Source organism: Melozone crissalis, unplaced genomic scaffold, assembly GCF_028551555.1.
Source record: "Melozone crissalis strain CALT ecotype California unplaced genomic scaffold, PUWL_Pcris_2 ptg000004l_1, whole genome shotgun sequence".
NCBI lineage: Eukaryota > Metazoa > Chordata > Aves > Passeriformes > Passerellidae > Melozone > Melozone crissalis.
The window spans coordinates 16,328,834-16,351,358 of NW_026535782.1; the positions used below are offsets into that span (position 1 = coordinate 16,328,834).

At 37.3% G+C, this 22,525-nt stretch overlaps 1 protein-coding gene across 1 annotated transcript in view; it reads right to left on the bottom strand.

Moving 5' to 3' along the window:
* The window catches only part of CFTR (CF transmembrane conductance regulator), an 87,582-nt gene that overhangs the window by 24,735 nt on the left and 40,322 nt on the right, over positions 1–22,525 (bottom strand). Inside the window, exons 12-20 of the mRNA XM_054277779.1 lie at positions 18,244–18,338; positions 15,645–15,731; positions 14,035–14,767; positions 12,796–12,924; positions 9,880–9,917; positions 8,671–8,924; positions 7,547–7,626; positions 3,257–3,407; positions 1,904–2,131 (exon numbers count right to left, since the gene is read on the bottom strand). Coding sequence (XP_054133754.1) covers positions 1,904–2,131; positions 3,257–3,407; positions 7,547–7,626; positions 8,671–8,924; positions 9,880–9,917; positions 12,796–12,924; positions 14,035–14,767; positions 15,645–15,731; positions 18,244–18,338 — 1,795 coding nt within the window. The remainder of the gene's footprint in view (positions 1–1,903; positions 2,132–3,256; positions 3,408–7,546; positions 7,627–8,670; positions 8,925–9,879; positions 9,918–12,795; positions 12,925–14,034; positions 14,768–15,644; positions 15,732–18,243; positions 18,339–22,525) is intronic.

Genomic DNA, 22,525 nt, shown 5'->3' on the forward strand with positions numbered 1-22,525 from the left:
TCATAGTTTAACACCTGGCTTTGGTGCTGAATTCACTAGAAACCCCAATCTTGCTTGGCAGAAGAATCTTGGTACTTAAACTGTAAACAGAATCAGGTCTCTGCAATCTTGATTTGACTTTCCTTTTTTCAACACACATGAATCTGTGAAATTACTCTTATCTAACCAAGACCCCACATACAGCTAGCAACGCTAAAATTCAAAACAGCTTACATTTTCCCTTCTTTCACAAATAGAGGATGTTCTTCTTAGTGTTTCACAAAGATGCAGATGTAAATTTTATAGCTCCAATTGTTGGCTGTTTCAAGCATGGGATTTTCCAGGGATTTTCCTTTATGACTTCATACAATACAATATAAGCATTTAATCTACCACACTGTTGATTTTTCACTTCACTATGTGTGAATGGAATTGAGAATTTAAGCCAAATGCCTTTCTATAATTTCTCCATTCCTTATATAGTTTTCTTCAATAAACCTCCTGTTTTCTTATAGATGTCTCATTACATAAGTAAATATAAAAGTAAGCAATAAAAGCAAAATATTCCTCATGAAAGCTTATAGATTAAGATAAGGAATTTAGTGTTTCTCGAAGGGCCTATTATTTATAACAGTAAAGGTTATTATGGTGCCAAGATGACAAATTTTAATATTTTTTAAAAGTGTTTTAACTCCTTTTCTCAAGGAAAACATACAGGACAACTAATGCAAGAAATTATTTTTCTAAAAACCCCAAACTACTAAGAACACAGAGTGAGAAATGAGAAGGACAACAGGGAGCATCATTTCCCATGAATGGTTAGAGAACTAGAAGTCTCCTTAGTAACAAAAGAACTGTAAGTGCCTGTTTTCATAGGGAAGTATTTGTGTGGTGTCTCCATTTGTAAGGAGAGCTAGAGCTCCTTCTACAAGAAATGGAAGATAGCATTTCATAAACTGTACAATATTTGATAAATTGCAAGCTCTTATATAACTCCTTTTCAACACTGAAGTATGGCACAAAGAAATCTGAATATTGTTAGATTTAAAAACCTCCTCCATAAAATCATGAAACTTTTGTTCATCAGCAACCATAGTACTGAAACTGCATACAGGTCCTGCACACAAAGTTCAGAGTAAAACTTGGAGAGGTAGAACTATGTCCAAACATAACAAAAGCAAAGTGAATAAAAAACTGTATTTGAAGTTATTTCTAGCTGAATTTTTCCACATAAATGAATTATTAACATTTTTGGGCCATCATACTCCTAATTTTTTCTTGTTTGAGGCTGGCTACACCTGGCAAGTCGTGGGCACCACTTCAAATACAAGTAAGGTATAGTGTGATTCTCATCCATATACTGTGTTTACTAGGAGTCGTGAGTCATTTTTCAGGGGATTTTGAAAAGAATTTGCAAAACTTCACACAGGAAAATGGGCCAGTGGGTTGGGAATTAAAAAACTGGATGACGATTTCTCCTAATGTTATGGGCTTTTAAAGATTATTAACATTTTCATGTCTTAGCCATTTACAAGTGAGAGGAACATTAACTTCTATTTACTAAAAATCTTTGAGCTATACAGGTGTGATCAACATCCATTGTTGGAACAGTAATGTGGGTTCAAACTCACATTATGAGATTATTTTACAGCAATTACTATCAACAAAATAAAAGTTTTGTCCCTTCAATTATTGTTTTCAGATTAATCCCTTTAATGAGTCCTCTACAATATCAGACTGCAGGCAATAATGGTGTTATTCCTATTTTAATTAAATTGTGTTTACTACTATGACATACTTAAATCAATGACTCCAGTGTGTGCTAAATTCCACAACAGCTTATTTCTCTCAGAATTTTCTAAAGCTGAGCAATTAAAAAGAAGCAGCAGAGTTCCATTTCAGTTTTCGGGTAAAGTTACCATACCTGTAGTTATGATAGAGATAAATGCCACAGCAACAAAAAAGACAACAAAAATGATTTCTATCCTCATCTGGAACCAGCGCAGTGTTGACAGGTAGAGGAACCAGTTTGCCGTGTGTAGGTTCAGAGCTTTGTGAAATAAGGTCTCAAAATATGGCTGCCGCCCAAAAGCTCGCAGTGTCCACAGCCCTTTTAAGCTTGTAACAAGATGGGTGAAAATTGGACTCCGAGCTGCAAAGTGTTTAAATCAGAACAACATCAACATGCATGAGGAAATGCCTTTGACATAATGCAAACACCCCACCATGCTCTACCTCACATCAGCGTAACCACTGCCAGTGTGCAGTTTACATGTGTTGTCAGACTACATGACTGAAATAATCCTAACAAAGGATATACGGCAACAGTCCTTGCAAGAATGGGCTGAAATTGCATTCAGTGTATTGACAGGAAGGGATCACAGTAACTCTTCATATTTAACACATAACTATTTGTCTCATATCTACTTGGAAATGCTCCTGGACTTCTGTAGGATCCCACAAGAGAAAGGCTGCTCCTCCCCAGCCAAAATTAATTCTTGCAATTTTCATAACTCCAATATATGAAGCTTTCTTAGCATCAACAGAGTACTTTAATGCTCCAGATGCAACTGCACTGACATGGTAATTTTAAGCAAATCTCGCATTACATAAAAAGTGGTGAGCCAGTGCTGGATCCCTGTGAACATCAAAGAAATTTAAATTTAGGTCTGAAGAACTCCAGAATTACACTTAAGTAAAAGGGAAGAGGATCACCACTGTTGAAAATTTGGGACTGATTTGCCGAGGATCTGCCCGTTCACTGGAAAGCCAGGCAACAGTGCATGGTCTGCAAATTCACAATTCCAAATGAGGTTTTCAATTTTATTTGGAACATTTTAATCTCTTAATGGGGCGAGAGGAAGGAAATTTAATCAAATAACTTATTGAGAAATCAGAGCTCTTTCTGATTAAGATACATCCATTGAAATTTTTTCTTACAAAGAAACAAACTCAAAGGGTGCATACCAAGTCTGACCACCATTTTGCAAGTTAAATTTACTCTCAAGAAAACTGTATGTCATGTCAGGATTTTATTTGTTTTCAGCTGCAGTGGTGATAAAGCCCATCTTTTAAAAGGCCTTTTTTATTGCTCTTTGGCAGCAGAGCACTCAGTATTGGCTGGATCAGTAACAGCCCTGGCTTTAAGAGATATGTGTTCTGCTCCCAAAGACAATGTCATCTTGCACAAGAAGATGCAAAAAAGAGGAGAAAGAGTGAATCACTTCTCAACTGATTTGTTGTGGATTTAAAAGTCTACCAACTTTGCTGCTCCTACCTTCAGATTCCAGTTGTTTCAGCTGCTGAGAAGTGTGGAGGAAGTATGCCCTTAACAGAATAAAGGCTGCTATCACAGGCACTGATGCCAGGAAGATGTAGGGTTCTAATATTGAGACTACTGTTATAGCGCCAATCACAATCAGTATTAACTGTAGAATGAAAGAAAAATACTATTGATAAAGTAAACTTGTCATTTTATAGACTAGAGATTGGTGATGAATCTCCTTCCTATGGCAACTACGTATTGTTTCAACTAATATAAAGTGCTAACCTAAGAGGATTTGCAGCTGAGAACAAACCTCTGTGAAAAGATAATTAATAACTTGGACCAGATCCATAACCTGTTGCAACAAGCTGCTAGTTTTTCTAATAGATGGAGAAAGTATTTTCTATAGTAGTCTGTATTGCAGGCTTCTAAAATATGAAGCCACACAAAAGCAATGGCACTCACTCTCCACTTAAAATATAAGAATGACACTTGCAATATCTGCAGCCACCAACCAAACCTACAGTGCTGTCCTTGTCTGGACTAGGTGTGCAAGACTGTCAGGAGCTGAGTGACAGCCTCCTGCAGGTTCTGGGCAAAGCAGTCTTGCTGAGGATCAGAAAAAGTGGGAAGTTGCACTTCTTTGGTCAAGGGACTGTAACTCATGCATGAAATTAACACTACTGCTTGTCCTGATCAGAAGACAGGAAATAAATTGTACAAGATTCTGTGGTATGACAAATTAGCAGTTTCAGGAGAAATAAAAAGGTGTTTAAAGGTGTCAGATGATAAATGGAACAAAATTGTTTCAGAGTTAATCTATTTTAACCTACTTGATACTACTACCATTTTAAGATCTCATTCTCAGTAGCTCCTGCTAGATTTAGCTAAATCTGGTCTTGATCTTGACTCTAGAAGAGTCTTAAGCAGGTAGACTGCTTTTTTCTACAGTCTAAATCTAATCAAGTATACCAGTGTACATAGAATAGCAAAGTTCTGCTTTGTATCAGGGTGTTACTTCTAACACAAAACAATTACTTCAAGCTGCAAACTTACCAGCGTAAACCAACTGCAAATGGACAATTTGGGGCAAAATTATGAACATTGCATTGAAACATCACTGCAAATGACCAGTCAACAAAGAAACAGATGAAAACAAAACTAATTTCACATTAGGAAGAAACCTGCAGTGGGTGCTTTTGCTACTACATCCACATAAATTCAAGGTAGGATTTAAATTCTCAGTATTCCAAGATAGAGGTCATTCATGAGCAGATAAGCATGTTCTAAGTTTTCTATAACATTTTTTTTCATCAGAAATCTGAGCAATGCAATAGCAGCATCACATTATATGAAAAAAATTACATTATAGCTGAACTAGCTAAAGGAGGAATGCCTTTGAACTGAAATAGAGCAGGTTTAGATTAGATATTAGGAAGAAATTCTTTACTATGAGGGTGGTGAGGCATTGGAACAGGTTGCCCAGAGAAGGTGTGGATGCCCCACCCCTGGAAGTGTTCAAGGCCAGGTTGAAAGGGGCTCTGAGAAATCTGATCTCATGGAAAGTGTCTTTGCCTTTGAAGAGAGTTTGGAACTAGATGATCTTTAATGTCCCTTCCAGCCCAAACAATTTTATGATCCTGTGAGCTCTTTCACTATTTTCCTCATTTCTCTTAAAGAAATGGTGATATGTGTGGGTTACACTTGTGCAGGCTGTTTAGCACTGGTCTGCAGCAATACAAGAATGGATTTGTGTTTACTCATTACTTCAGACTGCAGAAATTAGTAACATTTGTATCTCTAATTGTTAGGAAGCAAATGAGCTATTCAAGTGATATTGAGCCAAGTTATACAGTTCGCACATTACTTGAGATTACAGTCACTCAGCGACTGTTAAAATTCCCATTTCTGTCATTTACTCGAATTTTGTAAAGGTCACCATGATGTCATACTGTTCTAACTGCTGGTCCCACAGTCATTTCACTAAAAAGCTGAATATGAAAATCTGTGTTATCTCATAAACTCCAAAGTAAGCCTAAAGTCAGACAGAAGATGATATTTTCTCTAAAAAGGCAGAAGCAAAAATCTAAACCACAAGACAACTGTATTGGCATATAGTTGAGGAATGGCAGCAGAGGGCTCATGCAGCACAGTTCAGTGCCTCAGATGCTGAGCTTTCAGCCCAGAGACAGAGGTCAGATGGGGATACATGTCCCACTGTTTCTCAGTTTGGAAAATGCAGATGGTAGTAGACAAAGCAACTCAGCAAATGTTCAGGGTGGCAATGACTGCAACAGCCAGTTTGATTGACCAACAGGAGTTTATCATTTAGGGGAAACCAGTCCTGATCACAGGCAGGAATGTTCAGTGAGTTCACTATGAACTTTTGGGTGAGACTATATTAAACCCTAGGGACAAGCATATGTGCTAGCAGCATCTCACAGGAAGGATCTTCCAGAAATGAGGACTGGCTGATAGAACTGGGTTTAACCTTAAGACAAGGCTTAGGGGGATCTCATCACTTTGTATAACTATATACTGGTATTCATTATCCTTATATACGTTATACATGGTTCCATATATATAGTTTGTTATTATTTATATAATTAAAATATATTCTATTTATATCAATAATAGTAGGTATTTCTTGTGGACCATACGTGCTTGAACCAAATTCTTTTAAATGGCACACAGGGGGAAGATAAGAGGCAATGGGCACAAGCTGAAATGCACAAAATTCCATTTAAACATAAGAAAAAGCACTTTTAGCATGGGGAAAATCAAATACTGGAATGTGTTACTCAGAGTTATCCAAAACTCAGCTTGGCCTTGAGCAACCTTCTCTAGCTGAACCTGCTTTGAACAGAGGGGTTGGAGGGGTTCCAGGTTCTAGGTCCACATGTCCCTTCCACACTCTCTGGCTCTTCAACAATCATCAGAAGGGAAAAGTCCTATCTATAACTTCTCTGTATCTTTCAGAGGAACCTTTGCTCCTTAGCAGAGTCCATGGAAGTCTGAATCTATGGAGGACCAGAAGAAATTGGTTGTGAAGGAATAACTGTAAAAATTATTCAAGACAATGGGTAGGTTCAATGATATTCAGCAGAGGAACCTGGAAAGACAGGGCAGCTTATCATGCATGTCTAGAAGCCTCTGCAGCTGAGACTGAGGAGAGAGAGGTGAAACTGTGGGACAATAGGGTATAGCTAAACCTCTGCAAGGCATCAGAATAGAAAATACTGAGATTTTCCTTATTCTTGAAAACATGAAAAACTAGGCAGTTTCTTGTAGAAAGTTTGAAATGTAGACACAGACTAATTAACATGCTTCTGGAATGACACCCCCATGGTAGATCCAAAATATCTGAAACAAAACGGTCGTATCAGAAAAGACAGTAGTGACTGCTGTTCACACTGAAGATTATACAGTTGATTCAGAGTCCCAATGTCCATGTTTGCTCATTCAGCAAGTCCTCATGACCTCAGCAGGACATGAAGTAAAGCTGTAATATACTTGAACCTCTTCATGTCAAGCTGCACTGGCCCCTCTGAAGTCATGAGTCAAAGTTATCAATTCCTTACAAAGATATAGGGAAAGAAATTCTGTCTTTATCAGATAATCATGTTGGTAGGGACTATAAAGCAGAAAAATTCACAGATGGAGAGATGGAGACAGGCAATCTGTACAGCAGAGTGTTCGGGTTGATTAAGTTGGACCTGTATATCACCTTAATAATGTTGAGAGGAACAGGAGCACCAGGAAAGATTTGCTTCTGTTTTTAAAATGTTTTGGGAACAAGTTCTCTCTAAGGAAAAGCTGACATTTCCATAGAAGACAAAGGAACAGAAAAGTCAAGAATATATTCAAGAGAAGAGAAGTAAACTAAGAGTGATGTTAGCAAACTGGGAGCAGAAGAGCTTAAGGAGGGGAAGTTATGAAAGTGACTGAATACAATAAAAGAATAGCATTAAAAAAACAGTTAACTTGACCCAAGATAACAGAAAAAACTAAGGAATGCCCTTTATGACTTACAGTTGAATCTGGGCAGCAGGTATACTTGTCCTGTAGGGGTCTGCAGGGCAAAAATATTTCTGAGCCCAAGTAGTAAGAGTGGTTTGCATAAACAGTGGAGGTAATTACACACAGAGGCAAGCACTCAAAGTGATGCAATACAGTTGAACTGCAGGATAAGCAGCTACATAGATACAGAGATTGAAAAAAAAATCATATGATTTCCTTTGCAAGATATATAGCTGATATATATCATAAGACAGCAAAAGTTACAACTTTTATTCTACAAACCTGAATGAAGTCAAATACTGTAAGTGGAAGTATGTCATCTAGTATGGCCGTATCTTTTGAGAATCTGTTAAGCATACCACCTATGAATTAAGGGAAAAAAAAGTCACACATTTTAATACCTCCCCCCACCCAAATCCCACATTTACTATTTTAACAAAAGTTACAACTTTTTCTGAATGCCAAATATTAAATACAGGATTTTTTTTTTTAAGTATAAGCAATTCCGTGACATTTTAGTGGAGCTACATCTTCTGTCTCCCTGGAGGAATTTGGCTGCACAACCTCTGTTTCAGCTCTTGGTAAAAAAAACCCAGGAAAATGTAATTTTAAAAAAGAAACAACTAAAAAGGGCAGAAATGGAGGCACAAAGCATAAGGTACCCCTTATTCAGCAGGCCCTGATGATGCACACGTAATTTGCACATCAGCATTTACCTGGGTTTGTAACCTGTTTCTTAATTTTTGAGTAGAATTACTGTATTAAAGATTATGTAACAACAAAGTTAAGAATACAAGGGAAAATTAAAGAGAAGCTCATTGTTGTGTCATCATTTGGCAGTGTATCCTGTGATCTAGTACTTATCAGTAAGAAACACATAATATAGGAATTTCATGTTAAATGGGAGATGGAACTTGTTGCACCAGTTATATAATGAGCTCTATATCAACTCCCAAATTGAATATGCATACCATCATTCACACTAACTGATGTTTTATGCCATTTTAGTAGGACTATTCATAAAAAAGGCACTATTTATCATCCACATCTGATTCCTTGTCACTCATGACATAGGTGACAGTATGTTTTCTATTGCATTTTTTGACAAAGCCTATTCTTTAGAAGTTATTCTACTTTTATTGCCTAGAACAGTTAATGGTTTATTTTCTCCAAATTTCTTTCTTACAGGGTGATATTTCAGAATCAGAATTGACAACTGAAATATGTCACACTTAAGTGCAATCAAGCTTCATTAAAAGATTCACAAATTACCTTATGTGGCAAACTTCTAACATTCCACTTGACTGAAAATGTAAATGGAAGGTAACACTGTCCTTTAACAGAATGAAAACCATTAAATTGAAATTAAATGCATAAGTGAGTCAATCACCTCCCATTTCAGTTACCTGCTTTCCAAGAGTTGAAGGTTGACATAGGTGCATGAAGAACTGCATGCACCATCTTCTGATGAAGAGTTTTAGACACTGTTATAAGTGTGTGCACAAGGGGCAAACCTCTGAAGATTCCCATGGCAAGCAGAGTATCTGCCACACCCACGTAGATGTAAACGATGTAGTAGCTGCTAGTGTCAGTGACAATCACAGGAGGTTTGTCAGAGGTGCTGTTTTCTGACTGGGTTGAATTTGCCTTCAAAGCTGTCCTGTGTGATGGAAATAACAAATAAATGCATTCCTGGAAATTGTGTGCTCTTTCTCTTTTATATACTAAACAAAACCAAACAGTACTCCAGTGTCCATTTGTTTTAAAACTATGCTAATGGTTATAGATATTTCCAGTAATTTTTAAAATATTGTCATGAACATACGAAATATAAATTATTAATTGCTCTGGTAGTCTCTTGCAAATCTGCTGCTTATTTAATCACTGACAAACCTAACTTAATCTAGGAAAATACACCCACTTCTTTTAAACAGAAAAATTAGTTTAAGTCTTGAAAAAACTGAATTACTGCAAAAGTAAAATTCTTTAGGTATACCATAAAAATCAAAGCCCTTAGTGACAATGGAAATTGAAATCAACATAAATCACTCCACCTCCAGTGAGAGCTATGTCACCATATGCTTCTATACTCACACACACACTCATTGCTGCAGGACCAAAACAGGGATTAAAAGCATTAACCCAGGAAAAGCCACTGGCTTTTCTGCTGCTCAGTACATTTTAACCTACAACTGCTGATCCTATAACTTCTGGGAATTCTTCATAGATGAGCTGTAGAAATTTTACAAATGGGGGTCTTACAGAAACTGCTCCCTTGAAATGTTCCTAAGCAAGTCTTGCCAGACCTCTGAATCACGAAGGTATACTGAAGATAATCAGGTCCCTGCATCCCCAGAGTGAGCTGACCCAGGAAAATCTTGCATACAGTGTTGTGTACTCAATAACAAGGCATAAACCATTCAACTGTTAGCACTTAAAGAAGTACCAGATACCACCTACACAACGTATTTAAATCATCCATCTATGAACCATTTTGTTGACTATAAGATAGTGACTATCCACATAGAATTCTGGCAGAATTTATTCATTCTGTAAAGAAAAAAAATAATATAAGTGTTACCCCAGTTTCTCAAAAAATTATCTCCACTACTTACTTTTGAAGAAACCATACCCCAGCAAGAGAAGCAGCTACCTGTGACCAAAGAAAACAGAGTCAGATTTTGGTTTATCACTTTATGTAATCTTTCTCTCATATCTTTTTTCATTGACTTTATACCTGTTTTTAGAGGGAGCATAACAAATGGGTGGAAGTCAAACCTACTTAAAGCAAAAACCTTGTAATATCTGCTTCTCTCTCCACGGAAACAATTTAGTGCATCCCACCAGGGAAGCTACATTTAGACTTGTATTACAATCAGGCCCTCAAGTGCCCCAGAGATTCTTGAATTCTAGAAATTCTTGTGTTCTTTTTTACCATACTATTAACAAAGGCTTGCTAATGTCTTCCTACTGATAACTCTATGCCCTTTAAGTTTTAAAGATTAATATTGTTTATGGCCCTGGAAGAGTAAGTCTCTCAGTATCTTCAAAGGCATCTATTCACATATGAATGTCATACCTTTATTATTTTTGCATTGTTGTTCTTACTGGCTGATATCTACATTTGGTATATTCATTTGACTGATACTGCTTTGCTGCTTTAGGTTTTACATAATTTTCCGCATAAGCTATTGTAATATTTTTAAAATGTAGGATTAAACCTTTTTTATTGTGAGATGGTTCAGTGCTCAACAAGAATTTAGTCTGTGATATATTTTTATCTGTCTACCAAGATACTGGAGATCTTAATCTAGTCTATTAGATTTTAGTTTGCTCTGTTCCTGACTATGATAATTTTTCTAAGGGTTGAAACAGTTCTTACATTTTCTTCCCATACATTTTTATGTCACTGGTATAGAAATGTATTGTGGTAATACTCCAACTGATACACATAACTGAAGTCTTCTCTATGGGAGCCACCAACTTCTGCAGGTCTTGCAGTAAATAACTCAAGATTGACCATGATGGTCCTGAATTTAGGTATTTGTAAGAATCAGGCTTCTTTCACAATAATATTTTTACATCTCCCAACAGAATTCTGTTCTCATCGTGACTCCTCATAACAGAGGAGTTTTTTCAGCTGTGAAGATGATGGTAGGTAATATTGTCACAGAATAGTTTCACAAAGCCTTTCTCTGTGTTTCCTTACAAAAGTGCTCTTCTTGCAGTTCAGCAGCCCTAGTCTCTGGGTATTACATCCATGAGACACAGTTTTGAGCTGCTTAAGTGGGCTACACCACACACACCACACAAACCTAGGAAAAAAGTACAGTTGATGTCCTATTTAGGGTGACCATGTGAACTCACCTTGGAATCTGCAACAATCCATTCAAAAGCAATCCATTCCAAAGCAATCCTTTCAAATCTAAAATATCATCTCTAGAATTTTCAAAGTACTCCCACCCAGATCTGAACCACCACTTTCCATTTACTTGGATTTACAGGATCACTAGCCTGTCTTCGTTATCTCAAGTTGGAAGGGTACAAACTGATAGCACAGGACACACAAACACTTGGAATGGTATTTCAGCTCACACACAGAGGTTTGCTCAAGACTGGGCTGCAGCTATTTTCCAGCCCATTCATTTACCAATGATAGTCACACTGGAAACTTTAAATTGTATGGAAACATTCTTTGTCATAAGATTATTTTTTTCAGTTAGAAGATAAGGTTTTCAAAACCATTTAAAATTATTTAGTCTAAAACAAAAGCAAAAATGTGTAATAAGCATTTAGAAATATATGCTGAATGTACAGGAATAAATCTGATGTATCTTAAAATTTAAATTTCCTTTGCCTCTAAAGCTCACTTTCAGCTTTGCTGTTCTTTACACAGCCATTTTCCACAACCATGAAAACAAAACTTACAAGAGGAGGTAACCTCTAAGTACAGCCTTGCTGATGGAGTTGGTTTAAAAGTTAAGATGTTAAACTAGATTTAAGCTCCAGGATTTATTCCTGGTCCAAGAGAAGTAACTTAAATCACCTGCAATATATCATTGGTGTAAATTCAGAATACAGATCAGATCACATCTTTCCCCAGCTATGATGATACTAGAAGTTTGAATCTCACCACACAATTGCTAAAAACCTTTGCTGATAATCAGCCAGAAAATAATCCTATATTCCTAATGGATTCTTCTCTTCATTCCGTTCATGTTGAAAAATACCAAGAGAAATTGGCACAGTGTTTTGTAAGTTGACATGTGAATACAGTCTCATTGATTTCTCCCGATGAAACATCTTCCTTCACTTTAAAAAATACTTGATTTAGGATATTTACTGTAGAAGAGAACATTAAGAGGTTCTATATGCCTAAAGTTTTTCTAAATTGGGAGACAAGACAAAAAGCAGGCAATTTCTGATACATGAAAAACAGTCAAATGAGCCAGATGTTCTTCAGTATTTGTTCTGGTGTTTTACACCATCCTTGGAAAAAGTCTTCTCTGCATGCTGCAGGACTACCCCTTCCATCTTCCACTGTCCCCCACAGGCATTCAGCACTCTGCCTTACTCACCGCTCTTCTTCCACTAGGAGCAAAGCTAGTAACTCATTTTTCAAAGTAATGTCCCAGAATTTATGTATGTGCTGATCAAAAAAAATTATGGCAATTATTGTTCTTAACTGCCTAAGGCTATTCAAAGGTAATTTTTAATGAAAAATGGAAGATTATTCACCTGTGAACAAAAGACTTGCATAAGGTAATAATTCTTATTTGTGGAATCACATAGAGAAAATAACCTGGGTAATTTGAGAAGATGGGTCTTCTGCTGCTGTGCACTAACCACTAACTTTGATGAAGAAGTGCCCATCTAAGCAGTAGAAAAGTCTCTACAATTTAATTTAGCAGAAGTTTTCAATAAGTGGTACATACAAGAGCTTATGTCTTGATGCTTTATCTATTTTCACAAAGACCAATTTGAACAAACATCATTTGCTGCAACATGACACCAAGCACAGATTTTCTTACCTCAGCTAAGAAGACAATCACACACAAAATCAGAACAAAAATCAAGTTTTTGTGGATAGTAACATATCTGAAATAGGTATTCCATGTAGTAACAGTACCCATGCTTTCAGCATCATCACTGAAGCACTCCTGTCAAAAAAACAGTAAAGTAATAGTAAGAATGCTAATAATATCTCTGTATGAGAATTTCTGACACAAGAATGCTATCATTCTTTCTGCTAACTCACTGCAAATAATTGAGCTGAAGCATTAAATTGGCTGATAATGGCAAAGAGGAAGGTACTGACTGGTTGAGTCACCTCTGATATAAAAACACAATCAAGAGATTATTTGAAATTTTCAGACAACAATGACAGAAGCTGAGATTTGTCTAGCACTACCAGAATCAGAAACTATTAATCAATAGCTATTTTCTTTTAATGGAGAATTATTATTGTGATTTTAGAGTAAATTTGTAAGCACTTTGAGCTTTTCTTTTTTCTGTTGAGCTCAAAAGAAAAAATGGGCAGGGTTTCAGCAAATATTGAATTTAAATTTTCCTTGGACATCTGTTTCCACCTAGGAAACTTCCCCAGAAAATTTTCCTATCCTGAGAAAATCAGCTGTCTGTTTTGCAAATGAAAGTCATCCATCATGACCAATTGAAGCAATCAGAAAAAAAAAAATTTTGGTCCAATTTTTGGTATAAAACTCAACCTTCTGGGGTTTTTTGCACATCCATAAAACCAGAGTAAAATCAGACTTCCTCCTCCATTCATTATTTGCATCAGGACACAAGAACTAAGCAGTCTGACAAATTTATCAAATTTGATCAAATTCCGGTTTTAAAAACGGTGCTGGTACTTCAAATGTATTTTATTTTTTCCATGAGCCTTAATGTTTCAAAGGTGAACTTTACCTAAATGCTTTAAAACAATGTGTTTTCAAGTCATGGTTTCAAATTTTATTTTATCCTAAGTAATCTGAAAGGTAAAGTGCAAGAGATATAAATTCTGTATTGAAATTCTACACTTAGCACTGAAAAACGAATGAAAAAATAAGGCAATACAATTTTTGAGGATTTCAAGGATTTTGAGATGATACTTGAGTTTAAAAATTTTCACAAGTATTCAAAACACATATTCTGCAGAGAAATGCTGCATTAGGAAGGAAATAGTCCAGTAGAGAAATAGATGAGGAGTACAATACACTAAACCATCACCATAACCAAAGCCAAGGTGAATTCAAATAAACACACACCTTCAGATCCTCTTCATTGATTTCATCAGTTATGTCCAGGACGCTGTCTCGCGACACCCGCCTGGTGTAGATATCCATCTCAGCAGACAGGTTTGTCTGGGGCACCATGGACATTTTCCGAAAGGTTGTACTTCCCTTCTTGGGGAAGTTTGGTCCGTAGCTGACAGAGGTGCTCGTCATGAGGTTGAGCACCGACTGCCTCCTGTGCCCCTGCAGCAGATGGTCAGGCTTGAGCATCCCACTCCTCAGCAGAGCCACGTCGCCCTGCTCCACGTCGGGCACCAGCGAGACCCTCCTGTCCAGCGGGTCACTGTGCCCGTCCTCTATCCTATTGACCTGCACCCCGTTCTTCTGCACCACTGAGAACTTCCTATTTGCATTAAGGGGGTTAATAATCACTGAGTTCCTCCTCTTGTCGTTCAAATCTGATTTTTGTTTAAAAGATTGCTTCTTTATTTCATTGCGCGATCCCATGCCTTCTCCTTCAATGGAAAATCGTCGGAGAGTCTCAGTAAGGATTGAATTTCTTCTCTCTGCGCTGAACTGATCAAAAGAGTCAAATCCCATCAGCTCTGAGCTGAAGTCTGGCCGCTGACCCTGAAGTTCAGAAAATGTTCCATAGAAATAGCAGCTTCCTTCATGTAAGATTAATATTTTGTCAGCAATCTTTAAGTGTTCCAATTTTGAAGTAACCAAGATCCTTGTTTTATTCGCCATCAACTTGCACACACAGCTGTAAAAGATGGAAGTGTGAACATTTAGACTTTTTTGTTCTCATGAATAAATGATGATTTTATCCCTTTCAATTTGCTTTTACCTGCCCTTCTCCCAGTATGAGCAGTCTTGGGTGCTATCTCAAACTACAAAGGAAGTGGTAAAGCTGAGATGTTTAAAGGGTGAGTACTTTATTGCAGGAACCAAAAAAGGAGGTAAAATTTAATCATGTTCAGGTCAACCCAAAAGGCACACTTCATCATGAAGTATTTCTTTTCATCTTAGTGTTACTGAGATCTGTTGATTTGAGACTTTGGAGTATTACTCCAATTTCAAAACTTAAAATTACAGAGGCTGAAAAGCTAGTGGATGAGTGTGTGTCCTTACTAATTTCATCAAAAGGCCAAGCAAAACATCTCTGACTTGGGCCAACCTGCACCAGTCATCAGCAGGCAGTTGCAGGTGATTCAATATTCAGTGATTAGAAAAACAGGTCAAAATATTGCTTTTTTGTAAAAAATTATGCTTACAAGGCAGGTAATTATTTTAAAGTGAAAGCCTTTCTGATACAAAGGCAAGTCAGATATCAAGTCACACGCACTGGGAGCACAAGATTACAGCAGGCTCAATATGTTAAGGTGGAAGAGGGAGCAGTAATGCTCACACCTGGCCCAGGCTTGTTCCCCACACAATGCATTGTCTTACTACTAACAAAAAATACTCAAAATATGTACATAATACTAAAACATAATTCTATGAGAAACCCTAAAAATGAACATCCCAACAGGCATAATTTGGATCACTTCAGTATTTTTGTACTGCTATTAAAACTCCTTCATTTTACTTTGTGCTGATTGGTGAGATTCTTAAATACAGTCTATCAAAACATACAATACCTTTCAAATATCTCTTTTTCTGTAAAAATATCTAAGTGTCCAAAAGGAGAATCCAGGAGATACAAATCAGCATCTTTGTACACTGCCCTGAACAGAAAAAAATGGAAATTACATTAACTTTCTTGTCTCTTGTAAATTAAATATAATTTAAGAAGAATGCCTCAAATCTTTTAATTGATAGACTTTCTACAGCATCCATTTAGAACTAAAGTTTAACAAGAAATGTGTTTATAAGACATTTTTAATTAAGCCTTTTCTTGCTGCAGACCACATTACAAACTGACTCAGTTTTCCATTAATTTTGGTGCAATGAAACAAAACTGTCTTTTACACAGGTTACTCGGTGTAAAAAGAAATCTGTTTATGGCCTGAATCTGACAGTCCTCATTGGTGCACATTGACCATTTCAATGGGAATTTAATGTCTACTGTAACATCTACTGGTGCCTGGGGGAATATTGCATATGTGTGAATAAACATGTGAAAATATTTATGTCTCAGCACTTAATTTCAAAGGTACTTAGAACAAAATGGTGAGCAAATAAAAGTGTATTAATTGTACAGTCCCATAGCAAACATCATTTGCAATGGGGCTGTACCATTTTGGGGTTGAATACATCAAATAGGACCTTAAGTTGTATGTACCTGGACATGGCTCACTGAGACCTAAAGCTCTGGTTAAGAGGATTCTTTAAAAAAAGATTTTAAAAGAAGTTCAAAAAGACCCCCTGCCTTTCTCTGTGAGAATGAAAATCATTATGTGATATCAATCAGAGTATAATTAATAAAGAAATCCAGCCAGCTGCATTTATGTATTTTTTAAAGCGTATTAATCAGTGTGAAAATATTTAACCACTAAGAGAAAAAGCCCTCAATATTAGCTCATTATGTTAATAAAACCAGCAACTTTATTGAAAAATTTTCCAACACAATGGACTTCACATTTTACATTTTTATGATGTAGTGGCTGCACAGCAACAAAAATTCACACTCCTCTATGTGCTTTTATCAGCAAGAAGTTTGCAGGGTTTTATTGATATAATTTGTGTGTTGCACTTAGTAGCTACAAAGCTGCTGGCTTTAGGGTACCAGGCCAGCAAGCTGACTCTAGTCCAGGACACTGGACTCTGTGTTTTCCCCTTGGTCCTTTCTTTCCCCCAGTTGCAATGGCAATGGCAGTGCTCTGTAAGAAAGACAGGCTCATGCAATCTCCACCTGCTTCTCGTGATGGCTGGTTGATGTCACTTCTGTCTCAGATTCTCATTTCGCTTGGCCTTGCACAGACTACACCAGATAGGTTTATGAAGCTACTCCAAGAACATTATGTCCAGTTTATCACCTAGGTACAATCCAGGGCTGTAAACCTAAATTTACACCCCTAACTTCTCAGAGCTTTGTCTGCAATTCACACACACCTTGTAGCAGACAGAACTTGGACCAGAGCCCAAACAAAATCTATGACAGTCACATGTAATTGTTTTTAAAATTACTGTTCTACTGCTGACAATAAATACCTAAGTTCTGTGAGCCTCCAGGAAACAAGCTGTGACCATCCAAAAAGTGACAGACGTGATTATCCATAACATCTAGGAAACAGTCCGTGTATATGTTAAATTTTAAATTAAAATCTTAGTGAGATTACATGCTTTGAAAGCTTTGCCTGATCTTCCCCTTCTCTTTCCCCTTACTGCATAAACCAGAACCACCCATATGCCTCTTCAGCCTCACAAACCCACTCTGAAAGATTCTCCATTTTAATGATCTCATCTTTTAGCCTCGCTCAGATGTGCACATCTTTCATGGGATGCCAGTACGGATCGCTATAATGTGATTTTACTTCTACGCAGCGTTTCTGGCCATGGGAATCAACACAATTTGCACTTGGCACAGAAATAAATGGGGCCATTTACACATCAGAGCTGTCATTACTGGATTTCTCACAATAGCTAAGTGATTCTGCTGAAACACATAGCTAATTTATAAGACAAACACCTACGTTATTGTTCCGTAGACCTTCAGAATTACTTACTAACATTGGAAGGTCAAACAGACAAGGCAGTTATTCATACATACTAACTAGTCACTGCTTTCTACTTTTTTCTTTTTCTTATGACAGAGAGAAGCCCAAAGTGTTGGCACAAAATGTTTTGGAACATGGCTGCTTTCTTTTTTCCCTCCATTTTCCTGCAGACGGGAAGTATGTCATTAAACAACATATAGAACACTTTGAAGAATTGTCATAGCAGAGAAAGGTCCTGGAATATTTATTTATATCTTCCTATGGGTTTCTGCAGTACATAAAAAGCTACACTTAGAGGTCAGAATTTCCAAATCTTGCATCAGGGAGGGAAAGATTCATCTTAAGCTAAACCATAGCATTTGTCTGACATCAAACTTTTAAAATTCAGTAAATTAATATGCAGGTGTATCATAAACAAAATTGCATAGCAGAACTCAGATTTCTGATAGTAAAGTCACGTTCCTGGTATATCCAGAAGATATTTATTTAGCAGGACATAGTCCACATGTATTTAAATGCTTAGTCATAATACATTCCATATCTGTGAAGCAGTACAGTGCTTGAAGAGCAAAATACTCACCTGGCCAGTGAGATCCGTGCTCGTTGACCTCCACTCAGAATGATTCCACCTTCACCCAGCAGAGTATAATCTTTTTCTGGGAACTTGGAAATATCCTGTTAACAATTTTTTTAAGAATCAGTATTTTCAATATCCAAGAAACTCAAGCTGCAGATTTGATGGAAACATAGTGTACAATTGTCTACAGACTGGTTGGACAGCAGTTGTAAAAAAAAAAATCCCATGGAGGTTTTCTTTATTTCATTTGTTTATGTAATCAGAAATTCTGATAAGAGAAAACATATCATTCTATTACAGAAAGCAGTCACAAGCTGCAAGATCTCAAGAACAAATATTTGTCTGAATAGTTAATCTCCATAAAAGCAAGGAATGTACCTTCATACAATGTCAGTCCAAGACACTAACTGCTCAAGGGTTCTCTCAAGTAATGATAAATGCACTTGCTGCTGAAGTTAGGGAAAGCAAGAAGCAAACTCTGTTTCTGAGCTCTTCAAAATCCAGAGAAATATATACTTCAGGCAGGTTCATTAAAAAAGGCTCGACAAGCATTCCTAGCCAGGAATGCTCATGGTTTGCAAAAGGTTTGGGAACCAAGTTCCAGTGCTTGAGCTGTAAGTTATTTAGAACTCATTACTAAGTTAAAAACGAATCTTTAGCCAGGGATAAAAGCAGAAAATACCATTTCACTCTCATATAAGACACAGAAAGGAGAAAAGGACACTTGTGTCCCACTGGCAGGCAGAAATTTTCTTGAGAGCGGTATTTAGCACTGAAATTGATGATCCATGTAAACCACAGAAATTCATGGAAGTGGAGACAAGGAGAATGGCTCATGTGCCTGAAGGTTTTCTAGTTTTTCCATTTTTAGAGTCGCTCTAACAAAAAATATTAATTCTGCCTTCAAGCCTTACCTGACCTACATCTCTGAGCCAATACAGTGACAGCACTACCACTGTGGTGGGTGTGCTTTCAGCAGGCTGTTCCCCAAAACACAGGCTGGATGAGCTTCTGTGCCTCGTGGCACCCAGGGGATGCAGTCTCAGGGCAGTTTGCCATGCAGTGAGTGGGGATCCCTGACTGTGCCAGGAGCTCCCAGTGCCTGTGCTCCCTGCCCAACAGCCCCACACTGCCTGTGCACACCTTCCTGCTCCCGAGGCAGGGATCCCCTGCAGCCAGGGAAGCTGACTGAGGCATCCAGTGCCAGACAAATCAGCTCCACTGTTCTCATGCACCACACATATTTTCCTTTCAGTGCAGCTTCTCAGGGAAAAAAGGGTGCATGATCTCTCAGAACCTGAGCTTCTGAGAGGGATCTTTAGGCTGTGATCTGGAAGGGGTATCCTGGTTTGAGGTCGCATCCTGCAGGCAGCCAAGGGGCAGGCAGGAACTCAGCTGTCTGCATGTCTCTGCAGCACCCACAGAAATCCTACAGCTTCCGCACTGGAGGGCACATGAAGCACTATCAGGGCAATGCTGTCTGGGATTCTGAGTTGACCTGCTCTCTGTAAGCTCGTTTTTCATACAAAGACACATACAATCCAATTTTGATGGCCCCTACTGTGATTTTGATGGTTTATCACTCTCTGTTGGGCAACCTATTGCCATTCCAGGCCTTTGAGGTTTTGCAAAATAAGTAAATAAATAAATCAATAAATAAATTCATTAATTAAAATCCTTCCAAAAAATGTTTCCTTCTTCCTCCCCTGCAAATTGCCCTGACCTCAGGAACAGAGTGAACAATGCTGTTCAGACTTGGAACAGTGACAGATGAAGGGTCCAGCCACTCAAGAGCTCGAAATTGACTGCCTGCTCTGTCAGGAAATGGGAGATTCTTACAACTCTTTAATTTGATAATAGCATTTACTTCCTGACTTAGAGGATTCTGACCTTAAAATCAAGATGCTCTTATGTATGGAAAATCTATTGCAGGTGATTTTTAAATTATTCTCACATTAACCCATTCTTTCCCTCTTATAAATGGAGTCACACAAGCAAATATCTGGTATTAAAATATCAGCTCAAGTATTTGCAAAAAGAGGAGGAATGTGAAAAACAGTGCCTGCAACAGTTTTAGAGAAAAATTTTCTAACTGTGACAAAATCACCTTCCTGTAAGTCTTGAAGTATTTTGAGAGAACATGTGAAATTCTGGCATAAAAAGTTTTTTGGCATTTCTTTGAGACAACCCGGTCAGATCACTTGTGGTCTCATTATGTATGCAGGAGTCATGTTGACCATCTGTAAATTTGGCCTCAACAGAGGGGTTTGCATGATTAAATATCCAGATCTCCAAGCTGATTTAAGCTGTTTCCCAATTCTACCAGTACTGCAGCCTGTAATGGTGCCGGTGCCCTTGCTGTTTCATGATTCTACTCCTTCCCAAAGAAACCCAGGTGAAGAACTGGGCCCAGCATGTCTTCTCCTGCAAACAGGGTAAAATTCCAGCTCTACTGAAATTCATTCCAGGGTTCCCATTGCTTTAAAGGTTGTAGGATTTCATCAGATATATTTCTTTGCAGGTGTGTCAACATGGAATTTTAATCAGACTTTTAATGAGTTCCCCTTCTGCTCTCCTCTACCCTTCACCTCAAAATAATATATGGCATGGAGCAGACAAAGAACTTTTCAGGCTGCAATTATCCTAATTAAAAAATGTTTAGTAATTTCTTTCAAAGGCGTAAACAAAGCAATGAAGTCCAATAGACACACAATGCTATTTGTTGGAACACTCAGGACCTATTGTAAAAAAGTACATAGGGCTGGTCCCAACACATCCTTGCTGTCATTTTGTGCAGGAAGTGAAATCAAGCCAGGGACAAACCTAATGTAATGATGCTGAACGGCACAAGACTCAGCATATTAATGAAATATGAACCAGCCACTGGATTTTCTTTAAGATAGCTATTTCTAAATGCTTAAATTAAGAAATAGGTTGGTAATATTCATGTAGAAAAACCCTACAGTTCCCACAGACATTGATTACTTTAGTGGATGCTTCTAATATCAGGAGCTAAAAAGTTCCACACCCAAGGAGAAGGCACCCTTTTTAATAGCTATTTGCTTTTTTTTCAGTGAAAATGCCATATTCATCTACCTCAGCAGCAAAGGGATGCCTCTCATAATATCTTTGGGCTTGGTAAGGAAGAATACAGCCAGGATAGGTTCAGGGTGAACAGGAAATATGATCTTGTTATTAAAAAAGGAAACCTCAGAATGAACTTCACACTCCAAGTCTTTTCTGTAGAGGTTAATTGTTATCAGAATAATTTGATAAATCATTAGCAACAATGAAGATAATAAAGCATGACAGAAAACAGTCTCTAAGAACCAAGAGTTGCTTAATGTGTCCAAAGTTACTCAAACTATTCAAGCAGTTCTAATGATAGAACCTAAGTATTTTACTTGTGTGACTTCTTTTTCTTCCTTAAATTTGTCCTTAATTGTGTACAATTTGATCATCTCTGTTCTGCATTCTCTCATAAAAGACAAAATAGTCATGAAACTAATGGAACAGAGCAGCAGTCTTGAGTCTCTGCATTTCATCTTCATTCTATTTCAGTTCTCTATTTACCTTCTGTTTTTATTATAGTCACCTCTACAGTAATCTTTATCCCCTTCCTTTTCTTCATTAACATTCCCTATGCTTTTATTCACAGTTCCCAGAAAATCTCCCTCTTCTTATTGCTACTGAAGTTTTTCTTTTTTCATCATCATCATCTTTTGAATTTTTAAAGTTTTGAAATCAAGACTTGTGTTTCAGACTCATACCCACTACAGAACACTTCTAGGAATTTTTAAAATATGAAGAATTTTCAATAATTTCTTGTATCTTGGCTTTTAGATAACCAGCCTGAACATACTTGAATCCTCATTTTCCTGGGAATAAGCCAGAAAACCAGATTTATTTAAGTATTTCAAATCAGATTTTTTTAAATTTAATTTATTTATTTTAATTCAATTTTATTCACTCCTCTCTCCCCATGATTTTGTAAACCAAGGTTTTGTTACACTTCAGCTGAACCATTTATGAAGGATTTGTGATCCAAAAGCAAAAGCTTTGTTTTTGTGGCAGTTTGTGACCTCAAACAGAGTGTCAGGCTCACCTAAAACTCAGAGAAATGCTGGCAAAACTTGCTTTCTCTATGGCAAAATATTTCCATGGAACAGATTTTTTGAAATGTGAAGTAGTCGGTGCACTGCATGTGGGTAGGTTAAATGCAGAGTAAGAGAATTAAACATGATTCCAGAAAAGACACACAAGATAGGAAAACATCCAAGGTAAT